Consider the following 17,151-nt stretch of genomic DNA (forward strand, 5'->3'; position numbering starts at 1 on the left):
TGTTACAAGCCAGTATCTAGCAGAAAAATACCAAGTGAATACTCCAATGTTTCAAAGTTTCATCAACTATTCTTTGCTGCTTCTAGTTTATACAACAATGCTGGCATTTAGGACTGGTATGTGAAATATGAGATGGGAGATTCTGGTTCATCTTTTTATTTCTTTTTTTTTTTTTTCCCCTACATTTTCTTTTCAGAATTTGAGTCTACAGAACTTAATACTCATCCTAGTTTTTAAAGTTCATGCTTTTTAATGACACATAGAAATGAATTTCACAGGTTAAAAGTGCATTTAATTTGATATAATTTCGTATCTGTTTAAAGTTTTGTGCTTTTTGGTTTGAAGTCAAATGTTATATTAGGGAAAATAGGCTTTGTTGTAATGAAACTTTGTTACCAGAGGCAATTTATTATTCCTCCTATTCTTGTTAATTTACTCTTTAAACAACACCAGTCTTGTTGGGTTTTTTCCTCACGTGGAAGAATTTCTGTGCTTTTCACCCATTTGCATTGTCTCCTCTCAGGCTGCATTTTGATGTCATTGTATCTTTCTTAAGCAGGGGCAAATTCATACATCTCGGTATTATTTATGCTTCTAAAAAGCAAAATTCCTTTGCAACATTTGGTTGGAAAGAAACACATATTGATTACTGCTTTCTTAACAGGCGGTGATAGCCTTTGGCAAATTTTGAAGCAGAGGTGGTGGAAGTATATTCTTTTGGGAGTGGCTGACGTTGAAGCCAATTACATGATTGTAAAAGCCTACCAATATACAACTCTCACAAGTGTGCAGGTAAGGATTGATCTCTCTATTTGAACTGTTGCTTTTATTGCAGTTTTGGACTAGTTTCTAAAATGAGATTCGTAGGACAGACATGGAAGCTATTTAAGCCTGAAAAGAACTTTCCACTATCTATTTTTGCTTTGCAGTACAGGGAAGAGCATCCTGTATCATGAATAACCTTTCCAGGAAGGAGAGAAAATTGGCTGGTATTGCCCTGTGCCAGCTCTTGAGCTGAACTCTAACTATTTTGATAAAAGCACTTCTAAGAGTTTGCTGACGGCCACTCATTTTTTTTCTCCTGACACAAAATAAAGATTTATGACCAGATAACAGTCACTCAGTGTGGGTTCTTGCTGATGAGAGCAAGGTAGATCTCTTGCCTACTCCTGGAAGCTGTGGGAGGCGTTGTGAGATGTAACCCCACATATGAGGACGTACTGATAGTTAGCTGGTGTTGCTGACCTTGCAGTGAGGGACCAGCCCTGTGGCTTTTGGATGTGGCACTTCAGGGCCCTCTCTGGAAGAGGCAGAAGGGAGGTCAGCATGCCAGACTCCTAAAGTAATAGTAGACATCCTCTGCAACGGTAGTACTTGATGCTGCATTACTGCACTAGGATAAATCTTGTTTTCTGAAATAGCTCTACAAGCCAAAGAGTCAAGGCTGGGGTTTCTCTGTCACCCTATACAAAAACTGATAGAAGAGTCAGTGCTTTCCTCCTGCCTCCAACTGCATGCTCCTGAGCTCGAGTGGCCAGATATCTTGAGCAGACTGGTCAGGGCACTGAGCAAAGTGGGACTAAACCCTGCCTTTGGCTGGACTGATTAGCGAGCTATGTCAGACCAACTTAGGCTTCAGGGCTGCTGTGGGAACAGGGGAGGCGATGGTGCACAAGCAAGGAGGGAGTGTGTCCAGGTCGTGCCAGTTCATGCCTCCCGTTACCTGTGGTGGGGATCTGTGGCTGGGGTCATGGCCTGAATAAAAAACCAGTGTGAAGCGCAGATTTGGCTGTTAGTTGGAAGCGAGTGTTTAGGTGTCAGTGTTTTACAGAGTCAAAGTAACGGGTTAATATTTAAAAGAATTACCTGTAAAGTAATAAACTCCTGTGGTCTGGGCTCCCTGTAGAGAAGTGCAGTAACTTCTCTTTGCACTCCTAAAGACCAGTGGTGCCTGTTGGGTTGTTATTGTCACATTTCCACTTCATACTTAGGTGGTATGACTCATTAGGCCTTTAATTTCCTGACAAATAATGCCAAAGAAATCAAAGCTTTAAGAGCAATGTGTTTCAGTCTCAAGATCAAGTTAAGCTGATAATTGAAACACTGTTTGATCATATACTTTACAGCTGAAAAAACCAGGACTTTGATCCAAGTTCTCAGAAGTAATAAAGCTATTCCCATGATTTCTTTCATAGAAATTAAGAAAGAATAGATATAATAGTTTTTCCTGTCCAGTTGCCAAACTCAAGCATTTTCTGAGCCTTTTTTTCCATTTGATTGCCTTCAGACTGATGCTGCTTTGTGCCAGTTCAGTAATTTCAATTTTGTTATAATTGCCTGTTGCCATGAAGTTTCTTGCACATTCTCTAAAGTCACCAGTTTCTCACCACTCTCAGAAATGAGATACAGGAGGAGGGGAAAAAAAAAAGGAAAGCCTGTGATTTGCTTTAGTACAAGGCATTCTGTCATTAGCAAGCACTTTTGCAGCTACATCAGAACCTGTGGTTCAGAGCACCCAGTCTGATGGCCTGTCTGCAGTACTGGCTATGAGTGGGTGCCCAGGGAGCGTAAAGCAGCACAGGGGTATATGGCACCTTCTGAAATACAGGGCTATAGGGAAATACAGGTAAATACACTGTTAAAATGCTGGCTGGCTGGAGCTTCAGCTTGGCACTATGAAACATAACTTCTAAGATAAGTTTTCTCAGCTCAGCAAGGAACTTCCACGTATTTTCTCACACATGCACACAAAAGCAGAACTGATTTCCCTTTAGTTATGAAATACCAGCATTTCACAGAAGGGGGTTGGGAGATTTTTTAGGAGATAACAATGGGATGGCAACTCTCATTTCTCTGTAAATAAAGAAAAAGACTTTGGTCCACAACTGAACTCCTTCTGTTTGGCTGTGGCTGAGGCAGTGCCAGGTCTTCCTGCCGGTGTCCTGTCTTGTGACAGGACTTGACTGTGCTGCTGTTTGACCACATATTAGGGCGTGAAGCTGAGTCAGAGTAGGTTTAGGCTGAAAATTAGGAAAAGGTTCTTCACCCAGTGGGTGGCTGAGCACTGGAACAGGCTCCCCAGGGAAGTGGTCACAGCACCAAGCCTGACAGAGTTCAAGAAGTGTTTGGATGATACTCTCAGGGACATATTGTGATTCTTGGGGCTGTTCTGTGCAGGGCCAGGAGTTGGACTTGATGATCCTTGTGGGTCCCTTCCAACTCAGCGTTATATGATTTCATAGCAAAACACAAGCTGCGTAGCTGTGGTTTCATGTTTTTAACGTGTTATTTGGCACATTTAGCATTTGCTCCATAGATAATTTGAGTGGAAGCGTTTTTCAGGCAACTATTGACAAAATATCAGCTGATGGAAGAGGAGAAAATGCATGATGAGCTCCTGGGGCTCAGCTGGAGGCTGCCCTGAGGGAGCCTTGTGGGGAAGCAAGCAGGATGATCAGTTGAGCTTTCTTGCTTACAAAGCTGTCTGGGGCTGGCAATTATAAGCAAACCAATGACCTCCAACAGTCTATGATAATTTATTAACCATGTATTAAAATGCCTTTTAATAATTTACTCACCCTGTCTTTAAAACCTCCTATAAACAGTGTGGCCAAAGCCTGGCTTGAGTCAAAACATTTGTAAATCAAGTCACCAGGTTATCTTTTTTTTTTTCCAGTTGTGAAAATACAGGCTGGAATTGAATAATGAGCATTTGACAAGGTTCTATTGGCAATAGTAGTCAGTACCACAGTACTGCTGTAAATATAATAAAACCTGAATAAATAAACTTTATTCTTTTAATTAGTTCCACTGACACAATTCATTGTGATGTTACATCTGCTTTGCACCTCTTTGATCTTGATCCTGTACAGAAGAGCTCTGTAATGTCCTAGATGAAGGGAAGGCAAGATCCAGTAGTTGGAAATCTGATTTCATCTGTCTGTAATTGAGGGTAATTGTCTCCTGAAATAGGTTACCAGGGTGTGTTCTTCATCATTTGGTGCCTGTGTGTCCTGGCTGCAAGTCCTCAAATCAGGATGCTGTAGCTGTAGAGTATGTTCTTGATCTGGATGCAACAATTCCCCATCTGGCATAACTGAAAGACTTCTAGCTCATTATGTACTACTCCCTTACATTCTCACTAAGAACTTTTTTTTAAAGGGTTTTTCTTCCACTCCTTCTGTTTGGGTTGAAAAGCTGCTTGGAGGTTGTAAGGCTGTGTGCTAACATTTCAATTAATGGGGACATGAGTGCTTACTTATTAGTAGAAGAGGTGTCTACTACTAGGGTGGTAAAAATTTTACTTTCTTATGTTTATAATATTTCTTGTTTGATACTAGTCAAAACAGTCAAATTTGAAGGAAATGTTAGAAGGTTTTTCTTTAGTCTAGACTAAAGGTAAGATAGAGAACAAGACCTGTGATAAGATAGTCATAGCATGATACTTTTCCACAGTATAAAGTTGTATTGAAATACTTAGTATCACATATTGGGACTTGGGTAGTTGTAATGTCTCATACAGCTTAGGCAGGTACTTCTGCACTTCACAAATAGACTTTACAAACAAGCTGGAGGCAATCCAAGGAGTGAAGACAAATAGATGGAAACATTAGAGGCACTGTGAGGATTTAATCTGTAATAGCTTCCCTTAACGCTTGCTTGTAAGACTTTATTATGTGTAGTTATGAACAAGTAAAACCAGACATATCATCAAAACGTTAACAAATTTGGTTAAAGCCCTTAGGGATAATGGCTGAACTACTGGAAGCCAGCACGGAAGTCAGCACAGAAGTTGACTGCAGCGGTACGCTTAGGCAAGCAGAGGCTGGCAATGAACATTAAGAACTAAGGGCTCTTATCTTGATTGCAGTGATTATGCCACAGTCCTGTTCACGTGGACCTTTTACTTTGTTGGGACTTCAAGAGGCCAAGTTTTAAGAGCTTACATTTGAGAGTCTTTTGTGAGCAATCTTTGGAAAGTTGACTGTATGGTCTGCTGAAGGCTGTTCCCTTATGTAGCTTTATGGCACTCTACTGAGGCAGGTTAGAAAAAAGACGTTTTCTTTCCTCCAGACAAATTCAGAAGCAAAATCTATTTAATTGAATGAAATATTAAACCAGTTATGATTAGCTCAGTGATCATGGTTTTATTTGGTTTTTCTAGAACATATATCTGCAGAGGGACCTGGACAGGCTGGAGAGTTGGGCTGATTCCAATGAGATGAGGTTCAACAAGGCCAAGTGCCGGGTCCTCCACTTTGGTCACAACAACCCCATGCGACACTACAGTCTGGGCACAGAGTGGCTGGAGAGCAGCCAGGCAGAAAGGGACCTGGGAGTTTGGATTGACAGGAAGCTGAACAGGAGCCAGCAGTGTGCCCAGGTGGCCAAGAAGGCCAATGGCATCCTGGCCTGGATCAGGAACAGTGTGACCAGCAGGACTAGGGAAGTGATTCTTCCCCTGTACTCAGCACTGGTGAGGCCACACTTCAAGTACCGTGTCCAGTTCTGGGCCCCTCAGTTCAGGAAGAATATTGAGGTGCTGGAACAGGTCCAGAGAAGAGCAACGAGGCTGGTGAAGGGACTCGAGCACAAGTCCTGTGAGGAGAGGCTGAGGGAGCTGGGGTTGTTTAGCCTGGAGAAGAGGAGGCTCAGGGGAGACCTCATCACTCCCTACAACTCCCTGAAAGGAGGTTGTAGCCAGGTGGGAGTTGGTCTCTTCTCCCAGGCAACCAGCAGTAAGACAAGAGGGCAGAGTCTGAAGCTCTGCCAGGGGAGGTTTAGATTGAATATTAGGAAGAAATTCATTCCAGAGAGGGTAATCAGGCATTGGAATGGGCTGCCCAGGGAGGTGGTGGATTCTCTGTCCCTGGAGGTTTTTAAGATGAGACTGGATGTGGCACTTAGTGCCATGGTCTGGTAACCATGGCGGTAGTGGATCAAGGGTTGGACTTAATGATCTTGGAGATCCCTTCCAACCCAACTGATTCTATGATTATGCCCATCTTATGCTAACTCTTGATGCTTTCTGTACTGAAGGAAGAAAGGTGGAAGATCCTTGGAAGTGTTCAAGGCTGGGTTGGATGGGGCTTTGAGCAGCCTGGTTGAGTGGGAGGTGTCTCTGCTGATGACAGGGAGGTTGGGACTAGATGAACTTTAAGGTCCCTTCCAAGCCAAACTGTTCTGTGATTCTATAGGTGGGTCTAACAGAAAGGGAAAGATACATAGGAACACATTCAGAGGGGATAATAAAGAAAGGAAAGAGAAGTCAGTGTCACTGCTTGTCATGAAGCACAGACGTCCTTGAACCAAAGATGTTCAGTCTGCTTGGGGTAGTGTCTGCAAACACATCTGAGTGCTCTAAAACTCTAGGTGCCTTGTGCATCTCTGCTGCTGGTGCATTGGTGAATTAGGGTGGGTTACCTGCTTCTGACTAATTGAGAGTCAGCTCTGACAGAGCGATGAAAATGCACTGGTGACTTGTATGTGTTTTTATGGCAAGCTGGGAGATTGGGAAGGTGACTTAAGGACAGCTGGTTTTGCTACCTATCTTATTTCTACCGATTTTGCACATGGTTTCCAGCACATGTACCAGGTTTGTTTTTTAGTATGATCCAGTTGAGCTGTGGGGTCAGATTCTTGTCCTAGTCACTTCACTGTAAAATTAGATTACTTGTATCCATCAATAGTTCCAGATTTTTACTTTGTGTACGTGGAGCTGTGAGGAGCAATGCTCTCTCAGCGACATCCTAGAATTCATTTGTGAAGCTGTGAAGTTTTATTGGATCCATCATTAGAAGGGCTTCTAAGTCAGCACTTTCCTACCAGGAGAGAGTGGACCCCTGCTCCAGCTCATTCATCACTTGCAGAATGCTTCTAATGGTAAAATGTAGGTCTCACCCCTCCCTTAAACACATCCTCTGAGGTTGCTTTGCAGGTTTCATTAACAACTGATGGAAAGTAAGATCCTATACATTTGCTTTCAGGAGGTTGTAGTCCAGATTTGGGGTGCATTTCTAACTCAGACAATTTTTCTGTGCACACAGCTGCTGGACTGCTTCGGGATTCCTGTGCTGATGGCTTTGTCATGGTTCATTCTCCGAGCAAGATACAGGCTGATACATTTTCTTGGTGTTGCCGTCTGTTTGCTTGGTGTAGGAACAATGGTGGGTGCAGACATTTTGGCAGGGAGGCAGGACAGTGAAGGTAAGGAGTCCTTTATTGCGGGGGGGAAAGACTGGAGAGATGGTTCCTGCGGTGGGCTGACTTGTAAAGAAAAAGAAGCAGATGCAGGGGGCGCGGATATAGTTCTGTTTTAAAAGAGGAGAACATGCTGTTATTTGTATTTCTTGTCCAAGAAGAAGAGACGGTGATTTTATGGGGAGCTGTGGAATTTCTTTGCTTGCGTGTTTGGTTATTTCTCCCACCTTAAAAGAGAAACACTTTTGTTAAACTCAAATTTTGCTGCTGTTCATTACATGTGACAGAAGTCTCATTCTTGAAAGCTTGTTAACTTTGACTATCATGTGAGATGGTTTAATAGAAGAAGTTGCCTCTCCCTGCAAACCTTGTCTTGCTTACGCAAGATCAGCCTGCTGGTACCCAGTCTTCTCTGATTTGCACTTTTCTTTGAGTACAAATACCAAATAAAAAGTTGCTCAAAGCAGCTGACTTCTCTGAGTTATCTTTGTCAGACCCAACAGAAGTGGTTGATGTATCCCCAAGGCCCATAGGCCGCAGTCTGGAAAGCAGGGGCTTACTATGGGAGAGCAAGAGGAGATGGGGCAAGATGGTGGGATTCCTGGGGCCTCTGGGAGGAAGTCTGGGCTCTGGGGACCAGCATTCAGCTGGGTGCAGATAAGGGCAAGTCTTGTCTTCTCTGTGACAGATGCCCAAATCAACCCATATTGTAGTCATCTTATTTTGAATAAGAATCTTGGATTTTCAGACAGAGGGTATGGGACAAGGTAAATTTCAGGGCATTGTCTTCATCAAGCAGCATAGAGATAAGCCTGTGTGGCATAATTTTGGGGCATTAGTAGGTAAGACACAGAACAAACTGAAGTTTAGTTTTACTGCCATGTGGTACAAGCATCTTGGTCCTGAGGGAGAAAAATCTTTCCCTGAGAGTTTAAGATAGTTATGCTTTATTTGCTGAGTTGGGGATCCTTACTACTGCTTACCCTCATATTTTAGACATATTTTCTTAGTGATTGCCGACTGGCTTAGGGAAGGAAATTTTAAATTCAAGGATTTAAAAAACAGGAATCCTCTTTCTATTTGGCTACTTTAGTGGCATTTACTTGATAAGTGATTGTAGCACAGGGAGTCCCATTTGCTCAGTATGAATACATTGCAGCAGGACACATGGTACCACCCATCTACAGTGCCCACTTAAAACCTGTCAGAAACCTGAAGCTGAGTCTGGGTCCCACCAAAATTGATATATTGATTCTAGCAAGACTTGAATCAGGCCTTACTGCAAAAGCGGGGACAATATTCATGTAAGGCAGAGAGCATTTCTAACCAGGAATTTTCTCAACTCCCTGCAGTGCCCAAGGTCAGCAGAAGTAGAATACGACCAGATGATACAGCAGTGTCTTGGTCAGGATGAGATGTAAATGCTGGGTTTAGCTCATTCCTTATTCCAGGCTGTGCAGGGTGAGGTGATCAGGCAGCAGAGTCCATGCTCAGACACTCCTCTTCCCGCACAGGAGGCATTTCCTTTCCCCTTACCCTGGAACGCGCTAGAAAGGTAGAGATGTTAGAGATAAATTTGCTTGTCTTTTTAAGGAAAGTTAAAAAGTGTTTGCAGCCTTACCCTTAATTGTGGATTAATATTTCTGTACAGGAAGTGACGTGGTGATTGGAGATGTCTTAGTGCTTCTTGGTGCTTCTTTGTATGCCATTTCTAATGTGAGTGAGGAATACATTGTGAAAAATCTGAGCAGAGTGGAGTTTCTAGGAATGGTGGGCTTGTTTGGGACTATTGTCAGCGGTCTACAGCTGTAAGGATCTAATATTTATTTTGAAACTAATTAAGAATATTCTACAGATGATTGTTTGTCTACCATGAAATGCTGTTATTAATTAATTCTTTGTTACATCTGCATTTGGTCTATATGGGAGTCCTTCCACTTGAATTATGTTGCTGATCAGCATCCATGTTATATCCTCTTTATTTGCACTACTCTTATTACAGCAATTCTAAAACTGAACTCCTGCAATTAAACACATACGATACTTGGCTGTATTTTTTATTTCGTTACGTTCATGAGGACACTCAGTATGCTGAGGACTATTGTCAGAATGTATTTCTTAATGGGTTTTCTCTGTGGAAAATTTTACGAGATAATTGTTAGGAGATCTTCCATATTAAAGTCAAGTTTAAAATGAAGCCTTGTATAGTCTTACAAATAACCACATCAGAGTAACAGACCACATGCACTTAAGTCTGTCTAATGAATTTTATGTTTCATTTCTCATCATTATAGTTAATAATTTCTCCAAATGGTATATCAAATAAAACTAAATCTCCAAGGGATTAAAAAGCCTGAGAAAAAGGCATAAGAATTAAATAACAGTGCTCTTTCAGGCACTTTAATTTTCAAGTATTTTTTTCATGCCTTTTAGATGTTTGAGTTAGTGTAATTCAATAAAATTTCAAACAAAAAATTAAGGGATTATAAATCAAAATTCTTCTTATATATTTTGGTAATTAAATTCTCTACTTGAAAATTATTTTTTTCCCTTTTTTACTGCATTATATCTTTTCTCTAATTCTAGAGCCATTGTGGAACATAGGGACATAATGAGAATTCAGTGGAACTGGAAAGTTGGTATGTGTATGGAAAAGTGATGTGAATGTCAAAGAACACTGGAAAATTAGATTTAGACTTTGAATGCTGGGATTTGCCTTTTCTTTCTTGGAGTATTAAGCAGCATTAATATTATATTTCACAAATGTATTTTCTGCAAACTTTGCAGCTTAGCAAAGAGGTAAGATTTGCAGGATCGAACATTAAAGCAGGTTTTGCATTTTACATATAACATGAAATTTTTTTTTAAATAAATTGAAATAATTAAAAATTAAACCTGTTTCATTACTGACGTGTTTGGTGTTGGAACATTGCAAGAACATTTTTCTGTTTTCCTTTCTAAATAAAATACTGGAAAAACTAAATGTTATCAAGAAATATGGCCCTAAATTTCTTCAGTCAGCTCTTAATGTTATCTAGAAAGGAATGAGAACTTTCTTGTACAGATACAGTAATTCTTGCAATACAAGGTAATCTTGGAAAAGAAGTATTTTTTCTATGTTTTTCTTATGTGTACGTTCCCATATCTTTTAGGAGACCTTATCCTAAAATATAAAAATGCATATTTTTAAAACATCTGAAAACAATCAATTTCTTTAAAATCATTGTTCTGTGCCTGAGGAGTAACTTGTCGTCTTGTTTTACAGCATTGTTGTTCACAGTCTTTGCCTTGTGCATGTTTGGGCTGTATAGCTTCATGCCAGTTGTCATTAAAGTTACCAGTGCAACCTCAGTCAACCTGGGTATTCTGACTGCAGATCTCTACAGTCTGTTCTTTGGGCTTTTCCTTTTCTATTATAAGGTAAGTACATTCATTCCTTCACTTTCACGTTCTTTCAGTTATGTTTCTACTTCACAATCAGAAATAAAGCATAATGTTCTTAAAGGCCCCTGAATAGTCGTTTGCATCTGTACAGTTCTACAGATTATATTGTTCGTTGTTGGCAGATGTGAATCAGGAGTTTTGCTTAGTTAATGACATAGCATCGCACCAATTAGGCAGAGGATGATTTTCAAACTGTTTCACACTTGAAGGAATAAGTTAATGTTAAGAGATAATAAATAACCTCCTGAGGTGTTCAAATGGTAGTGTTCTTGCTGAAAGCCCAGTATGGAACTGTATGTTAGTTCTGGTTCATCACTCCCAAGTGTCCAAAGAGAGGGTTTGAATCTCCCTGTCCTGGCAGGCATTTGGTGTCTAAAAGAGGACCAGTTTGATTTCCAGAAATTAATATTTTCGTTTAGAAATTTAATCAGTTCCTTACCAACATCTTGGGTTAACAATCAAGCTCTCTCAGTGCTACTGCTAAGGGGAGACTAAAGGAGCTGAAGAAAATACAGATAAATATATTATGCTGCATGCTCTCCAAAAGGCATTTACTTTTATTGTGCTCTAAAACATTTTTGGCAGTGTCTACTCTAGCTAAATGACAGTGCTAAAAGGATTTCATTCCACCCTACACTTTTCATCCAGAATCATTTGTGAGAACCTACCTTGTTAAAGCAATTGGAGTAATTGAGTCAGTCACTCAGTGACTGGAATGGCTTAGAGAGAAGCTTGTGAGCTTTGATGAAGAACTTAATTTGTATTATTCCATGTGGTTGCTTTCTCTTCAGCCAGAAGCTTTTAGGTCAAATTTCTTTCTGAAAATGAAGGCGGCGCAGAGGTCTGGTAATGGTAGGGTCTGACAACAGCTAGATTTTCCTTTTCAAGAGTCTCTTACCTCAGCTTTCCTTCCTCTTTTGGGTTCCAAAATTGCTCCAAGCTACAATTAAAATGAATGCAGAAAGCAAACCATACACACATTCTAACAAATCCTTTCTAAGTCACTTCCAAACATGTATTTTGGCAACCAGATAGCTTAACTTGAGGAGAGATTATAAATTTATATTCTTAATAGTGAAGAGCTTTGGAAGGGATATATTAATCTTTTATTCTTTTGGATTTTTGGCTTATTTTGGGGAGAAGTTTTTCTGGGAGCATACCATCTCATAATTGCTAATAGCAGATTATTCTGGTAGCTAAAACAAAAAATGAATTAGAGGAGACTTTGGGATTGTATTCAGAGAATTTCAGATGTTTTTTGAAATAGGAACTTGAGTCTGTGGTTAGAAACAAAGAAGTAGCAAAAAGGGGAGCAATAGTAGTGCTGCATTCCTAGTAATCAGAGGATTTGAGATAACTTGGGCAACGTGAGCTGAGAAAGGTCACTTTTGACATGCCTTTTAACATAATGCTCAGCAGCAGAAAAGCGTATTGCCAAGTTAAACCATATACCTTCTTTACCTATGGGGCAAACAAACGAGGCAGGACACTTGCTGGATTAAAAAGTACCCTGGACACAGGAATCTACAAATAAAAATACAAGGAATCACTCTGTATTCCCTGTTACCAGATGATATTTCACAGCAAGCTGCTGAGGGCTTGGCTGGGCTGCAGAGTGGAGCAAGCCACAGAGAGCTCTGAACTGCTGTGGTCTGAGCCTGCTCTGAATCAGAAGCAGCACAGACAGCGGCTACAGCAGAGACCAGGGCCAGGAATTGATGAGGTTCTGATTTGATCACAATGCTTTGCTAATGCACTTGACTTTTCAGCCTCAGTTTAAAGTGAAATGTGAATTTTGCATGCCTGTTTTGAACTTTTTTGTCTTTCACTCCATAATGAATCTTTACTGTGCTTCCTAAAGAGCTCATTATATAAATACCTGTAATCCCTCAAGAAATACTAAAAAAGGTCTCCAAATGCTTTTGTTGTATAAACTCCTATGGAGTGGAGTATACTGCTCAAGCAGACACTAGATGGAGTTACAGTTCTCCACTAACATTTGAAGTAGTCTTTAGGCTTGACTGTGAGAATGGGGATATAAGCTGCACAAAGTATGACTGAAATCAATGTCAGAAACAATGAAGTTGTTGTGATATTTGAAATCAAAATTAAAAAAAGAAAAAGAAAAATCCCAAGAAAAGAACACAGAGCTCTCCTCAAAAACAAAAGGAAAAAAAAGAGTATAGGCCTGTTGGAGCAGCGTGGATAAGGTTCACCTGTGTCAATAGCTGCAAAAACATAAGCAGGCCTTGAATAATCAGCTACACTGCAACAGCTTTGGCACCCTGACTTGATGACTCTATCCATTTGTGGAGGGATTAAATCAGTAGGATCAGAGACACCTTCAGCCTTGTGAGTTCTAAACTGCGAGAGGGACCTGCAGCTCCTATGGTGTCGCCTGCCAGCCACAGGTCCTTGCATACAGGCATATGTTCACTCAGGGCCTTAAGTTGGAGAATTTGTGCAGGTGAATTGATACAGACCCAAGCTCTGCCCATTTTATGGGAATGGGTCAGTCAGGGGTAGGATCGCGGGTGATGCTGCTGCCTCCACTGGGGTATGTTCAGAGCTTGGTGCTTCCTCCTGAACACATGAGTCCAAGCTTCTCCATGCAAACATCCAGCAAGGTGAGGACAGAAGGCATTTAGCACAAGGCCACTGTGTTTCAGTCTGCTTTTCCTTTTGTGTGTTGTCATGCAAGGGTTTCCATGTCAAGTGACTGCCAGCTAGGAACTGCAATGCCTTAATTGTAGATGCCTCAGTCTTTTTTGGACCAGAGTCCATTGTCCGGGTACTACAATTCATTTCATCTAGCTCTGCTGTTTGATAGACTAGAATGTATTTTTCAAGCATGTCTAAGGAAGCTAAGAAGGTTAGGGAATATTGACAGTGGAATGTAGGATACTGTATGTCCTTCCTCCTACTTTTTAATAAGTGTGGTTTGACAAGGCAATATGGACAGTTTTAACAAATCTGATGAAGAAGTATTCCTGGCTGTGGATAACTTTACACCTTGTATTATTGAACCTGGTGTTATGAAGTAAGCATTTATTTTTGTCAAGATGGATGAATTTTGGCAATTATTGAAATTTTAACAGGTAAGTGAACAATAGTGAATCAAATGCCTGGGGTACCTCAACAGTTCCTCAATACCTCTTACTCAGTCTTAACCAAGTACAAATGCCAATCTTGAGGACTTGCTGGGTGTAGGGAGCAAACTGGTTCTGGTCCCATAATAAAGCCTGCAGATGGTTAAGAGATCTGTGCAGAGAACCGGCTGTTCTGGTGACTTTCAGTAAGATGGAGAGATTAATCTCTTGCCAGGACCTGAAATATTTGGCTGTGCTGGATCAAAATTCTGTTAGGGATAGAGTGTTTCAGCATTTGTGTGCATAAACAACTGTCCTTCAGTATGACCATATTTACAGCCATTTATTCTCTCTGTTAAGATTCTTGTATGTAGACCTGAGGAAACTCCCTATCCAACAATGTTGAGGATGAGATGCAGAGAAAACCAGCCAGCAGGCTTAAGTCTTTAAGTAAATGGAGCTGTTGAATTTTGATTTTCAGACCTGAATCCAGGTCATGGTGATAATCCTCATTAAAATAATTTTTAAAAGGAAGGGTAGCTTTTCACATTCTTAAAATAAGGCAGCATTGACTTGTTTTTACAATCAGGCAAGACTTAATGCATCTCTTTCTTTCCTCTGCCAGTTTTCAGGTCTTTATATCCTGTCCTTCGTTATCATCATGGTGGGCTTCATCTTGTATTGCTCCACTCCAACTCTGACAGCAGAACCCACCGCCTTACCACAGCCTAACAGGACTGGCTTGGACAATGCTGCACTAAAGCTCGAAGAGAGTGAAAGTGAAACTCCAACCACAACTGTGCAGTTCACAAGAGGAGAAACTGTGGTGGTCAGGACTGATTAAAGAATGGCAGCATTTCAATCAGAGCTTCTTTTTAAATCGCCAAATTTCCCTCAAATATTAATCCAGAAGGTTGTCCTACTGCCAAAGCATGTGTCATGCTGTGCTAGTTTTAATGCACTGGATAGACTTTTAAGGCCAGATCCTCAATCAGTGAAATTATTGATTCGCCCTTGCACAAAATCTGGCCCTTAGAAGAAGACAGATTAGTATTTATGTGGAGTCTCTGGAAAGTTAGAGACTCTTATTTTTAAATGCTTAATTAACTTAACAATAAATGCTTGGGGAAAAAACTAAGCCAAAGCAAGCTCTCAGGTCACTAAGTGGAGCAAATATGTTTTATGTTGCATTAGGGACCTAAATCTGCATGATGCTTTCAGAGGGCTTCATGGTTTCCTCCTCTTGGTGCTGAATACCCTCAAATAGCATCTTGCAAAAGCTGTTCAGCTTCTCACAGGACCTAGTTCTGCAAGCCCTATTACATACATACACCTTCCACGTGCTGGTGAACTTAATTCCTCTACGGGAGGATTTGCTTCCGATATTCTGCTCAAATGTTCATCTCTTCGTATTGCTGCACTCCCTCTTGCAGCTGAGGTGGCTATGTGTATTTTATTTTGAATTTTGCTAGTAAGAGAAGTTTGAATATGTGTTTTTGTAGTGCCTTCTATTTCTCTCTCAGTGGCCTTTTGTTTGCTGCATTCCCACTAGGTGGGGGAAGCAAAAGCAGGCCCTTGCTCTGTTCAGTAAGAACTGAATGTGGGTTTCTTTTTGGGATGAGACAGCAAAAAATTTTGAACTGACGTTCACTTCTCAGTGAATTTCTCCATGAAATGAGACACATTTCTGCTGGAAGAGTTGAATAGAATTGACATTTCTTGAAAAAATCAAATCATCTTAGCCAACTCTCATTGCAACAATAATGACGTAATATCCAAAAGGTTAAGTGCTTTCAGTAGATATGCTGGCAGTTTTCCTCCTCCTCTTCATATTTACAATAAATGATTGAAAAATACAAGACTGCAGTTTTAACATCAGTAAAACCATACTGGGGTTTTATTTTACTTTATATTTTGTATAAGCCTTTGGAATTCTGGTGTATGAAGTAAAAAAAGAATAAAGTATTCAGCAGCTGAAGAGTTGGTCTTGGTTTGCTTATTTTTTAAGCTAGTATTTCTTTATTGCTCAAAATTATATTAATTAATTTTACCAACAAAATAATTCTTCTAGTGGCTGAGCTTTGCACTTGAAGGAAATACAACATTTTCTAAAGATATGGGTGATCAAACAACAGACTGGGTTTGTTTAGTTCTGGTGTAGTTTATTCAAGCAAAGTAATTCAGGAAAAATGTTAACCTGATTTTAGTCAGAAATAGTAAAACAAAGGTTCAGCAGATACTGCAGGAACAAGCATTGCTTTTTCACCGAGTGGAAGGGTGCAGAGGTGCTGATGTTTTATGAAGAGCATTTGGGTCCCCTGCCATGTAAAAGGCTCCTTTTGAGGGGGGATGGTATTTATTTTGTACTCTATGTGGTACGATCAGTGTAACCTGATGTAGGTTTTATCAGAAAATACAAAAAAATTTGTATTGACTCAGACTTTAGCCAGTCTTCAAAAACCCACAAAAACCCCCCAGGATCATCTTGTGGCACAGTGTGAGTGCTCAGGCGGTAGCTCATCTTCTTAATATATAGACCACTGAAATCAAAATTTTGTAAAACATGGGTGAGGTTCCAGGCATAGCCTATTAACTATGGATTTGTTCTTCCAAGGCTTTTAAAATCTGACTATAATAAGAGATTGAAATCTGATTCAAGCAAATTGGGACAGACAGGACTTACACTGAACCACAAGAAGAGAGGAGCAGTGTAGGGCAGCATCCCAGCTCAGATTCCTCAGCATGTACACTGGAACAGCTTAGTGATTTGACAGAGTTACAGTCTGAACTGAAAACTTTAACTGTTTCACAGAGTGAAATCACTGTGATTTAACTTTTTATGGTGTGATTTAACCCCATACAAAATATTTTCATGGCACATTGTAGGTAGCTAAGGTTAAGATGGGTACTAATGTCATCAAGAAGGGCTGGAAGATCTTTCAAGCTTTCAGCGAGGACAAGGTAGATATTTTTTCTCAGTCCTTCTGTCAACAACTCTATGCCTTTGCCATCCCCATGGTGTCTTCCATTTCTCTCTTTGTGACCCTGCTGTATGCAGGGAGCTTCTCTGTCAGCCTGGGATGGTGGCCAGCTACCTGCTGATGGTCATGCACACCTAGTGTCCTACCCTTCCTTGCCTTAAATTTCCTACTCCCACCCTACCTGGGTGAAGAGGAGACAAAGTTGACTTGCAGAAGAGCTCTGCATCACAAACTGGCACTGTGGTGCAGTCCAAGCTCTGGGCACAAGAAGTACTCAAAACCTGACCTTGCAAAGTCCTCAGCATGGGGTGCTGTCCCCTGAACCAGTTCTGCAAGGAATGGGGCCAGATACATCTCTCCTACGTGCTGTCTGTCCCATGAATCGGAAGGAAGTAGGTGCAGACTGTTAAAGGAAGACGTATTGCGTCAGAGCAAAA

General features: G+C 40.7%; 1 protein-coding gene across 1 annotated transcript; it reads left to right on the forward strand.

The window, feature by feature from the left end:
* Position 1: 1 nt before the first annotated feature.
* SLC35F2 (solute carrier family 35 member F2) lies at positions 2-15,703 on the forward strand (the record flags this gene model as incomplete). The annotated part of the gene is made up of 7 exons (XM_017815948.1): positions 2-116; positions 665-792; positions 7,047-7,206; positions 8,852-9,008; positions 9,787-9,839; positions 10,466-10,620; positions 14,359-15,703. Coding segments are annotated over 7 exons (987 nt in total), but the record flags the coding sequence as incomplete, so codon positions are not given.
* Positions 15,704-17,151: the final 1,448 nt, after the last annotated feature.

Source organism: Lepidothrix coronata, unplaced genomic scaffold (genome assembly GCF_001604755.1).
Source record: "Lepidothrix coronata isolate B3197 unplaced genomic scaffold, Lepidothrix_coronata-1.0 Scaffold53, whole genome shotgun sequence".
NCBI lineage: Eukaryota > Metazoa > Chordata > Aves > Passeriformes > Pipridae > Lepidothrix > Lepidothrix coronata.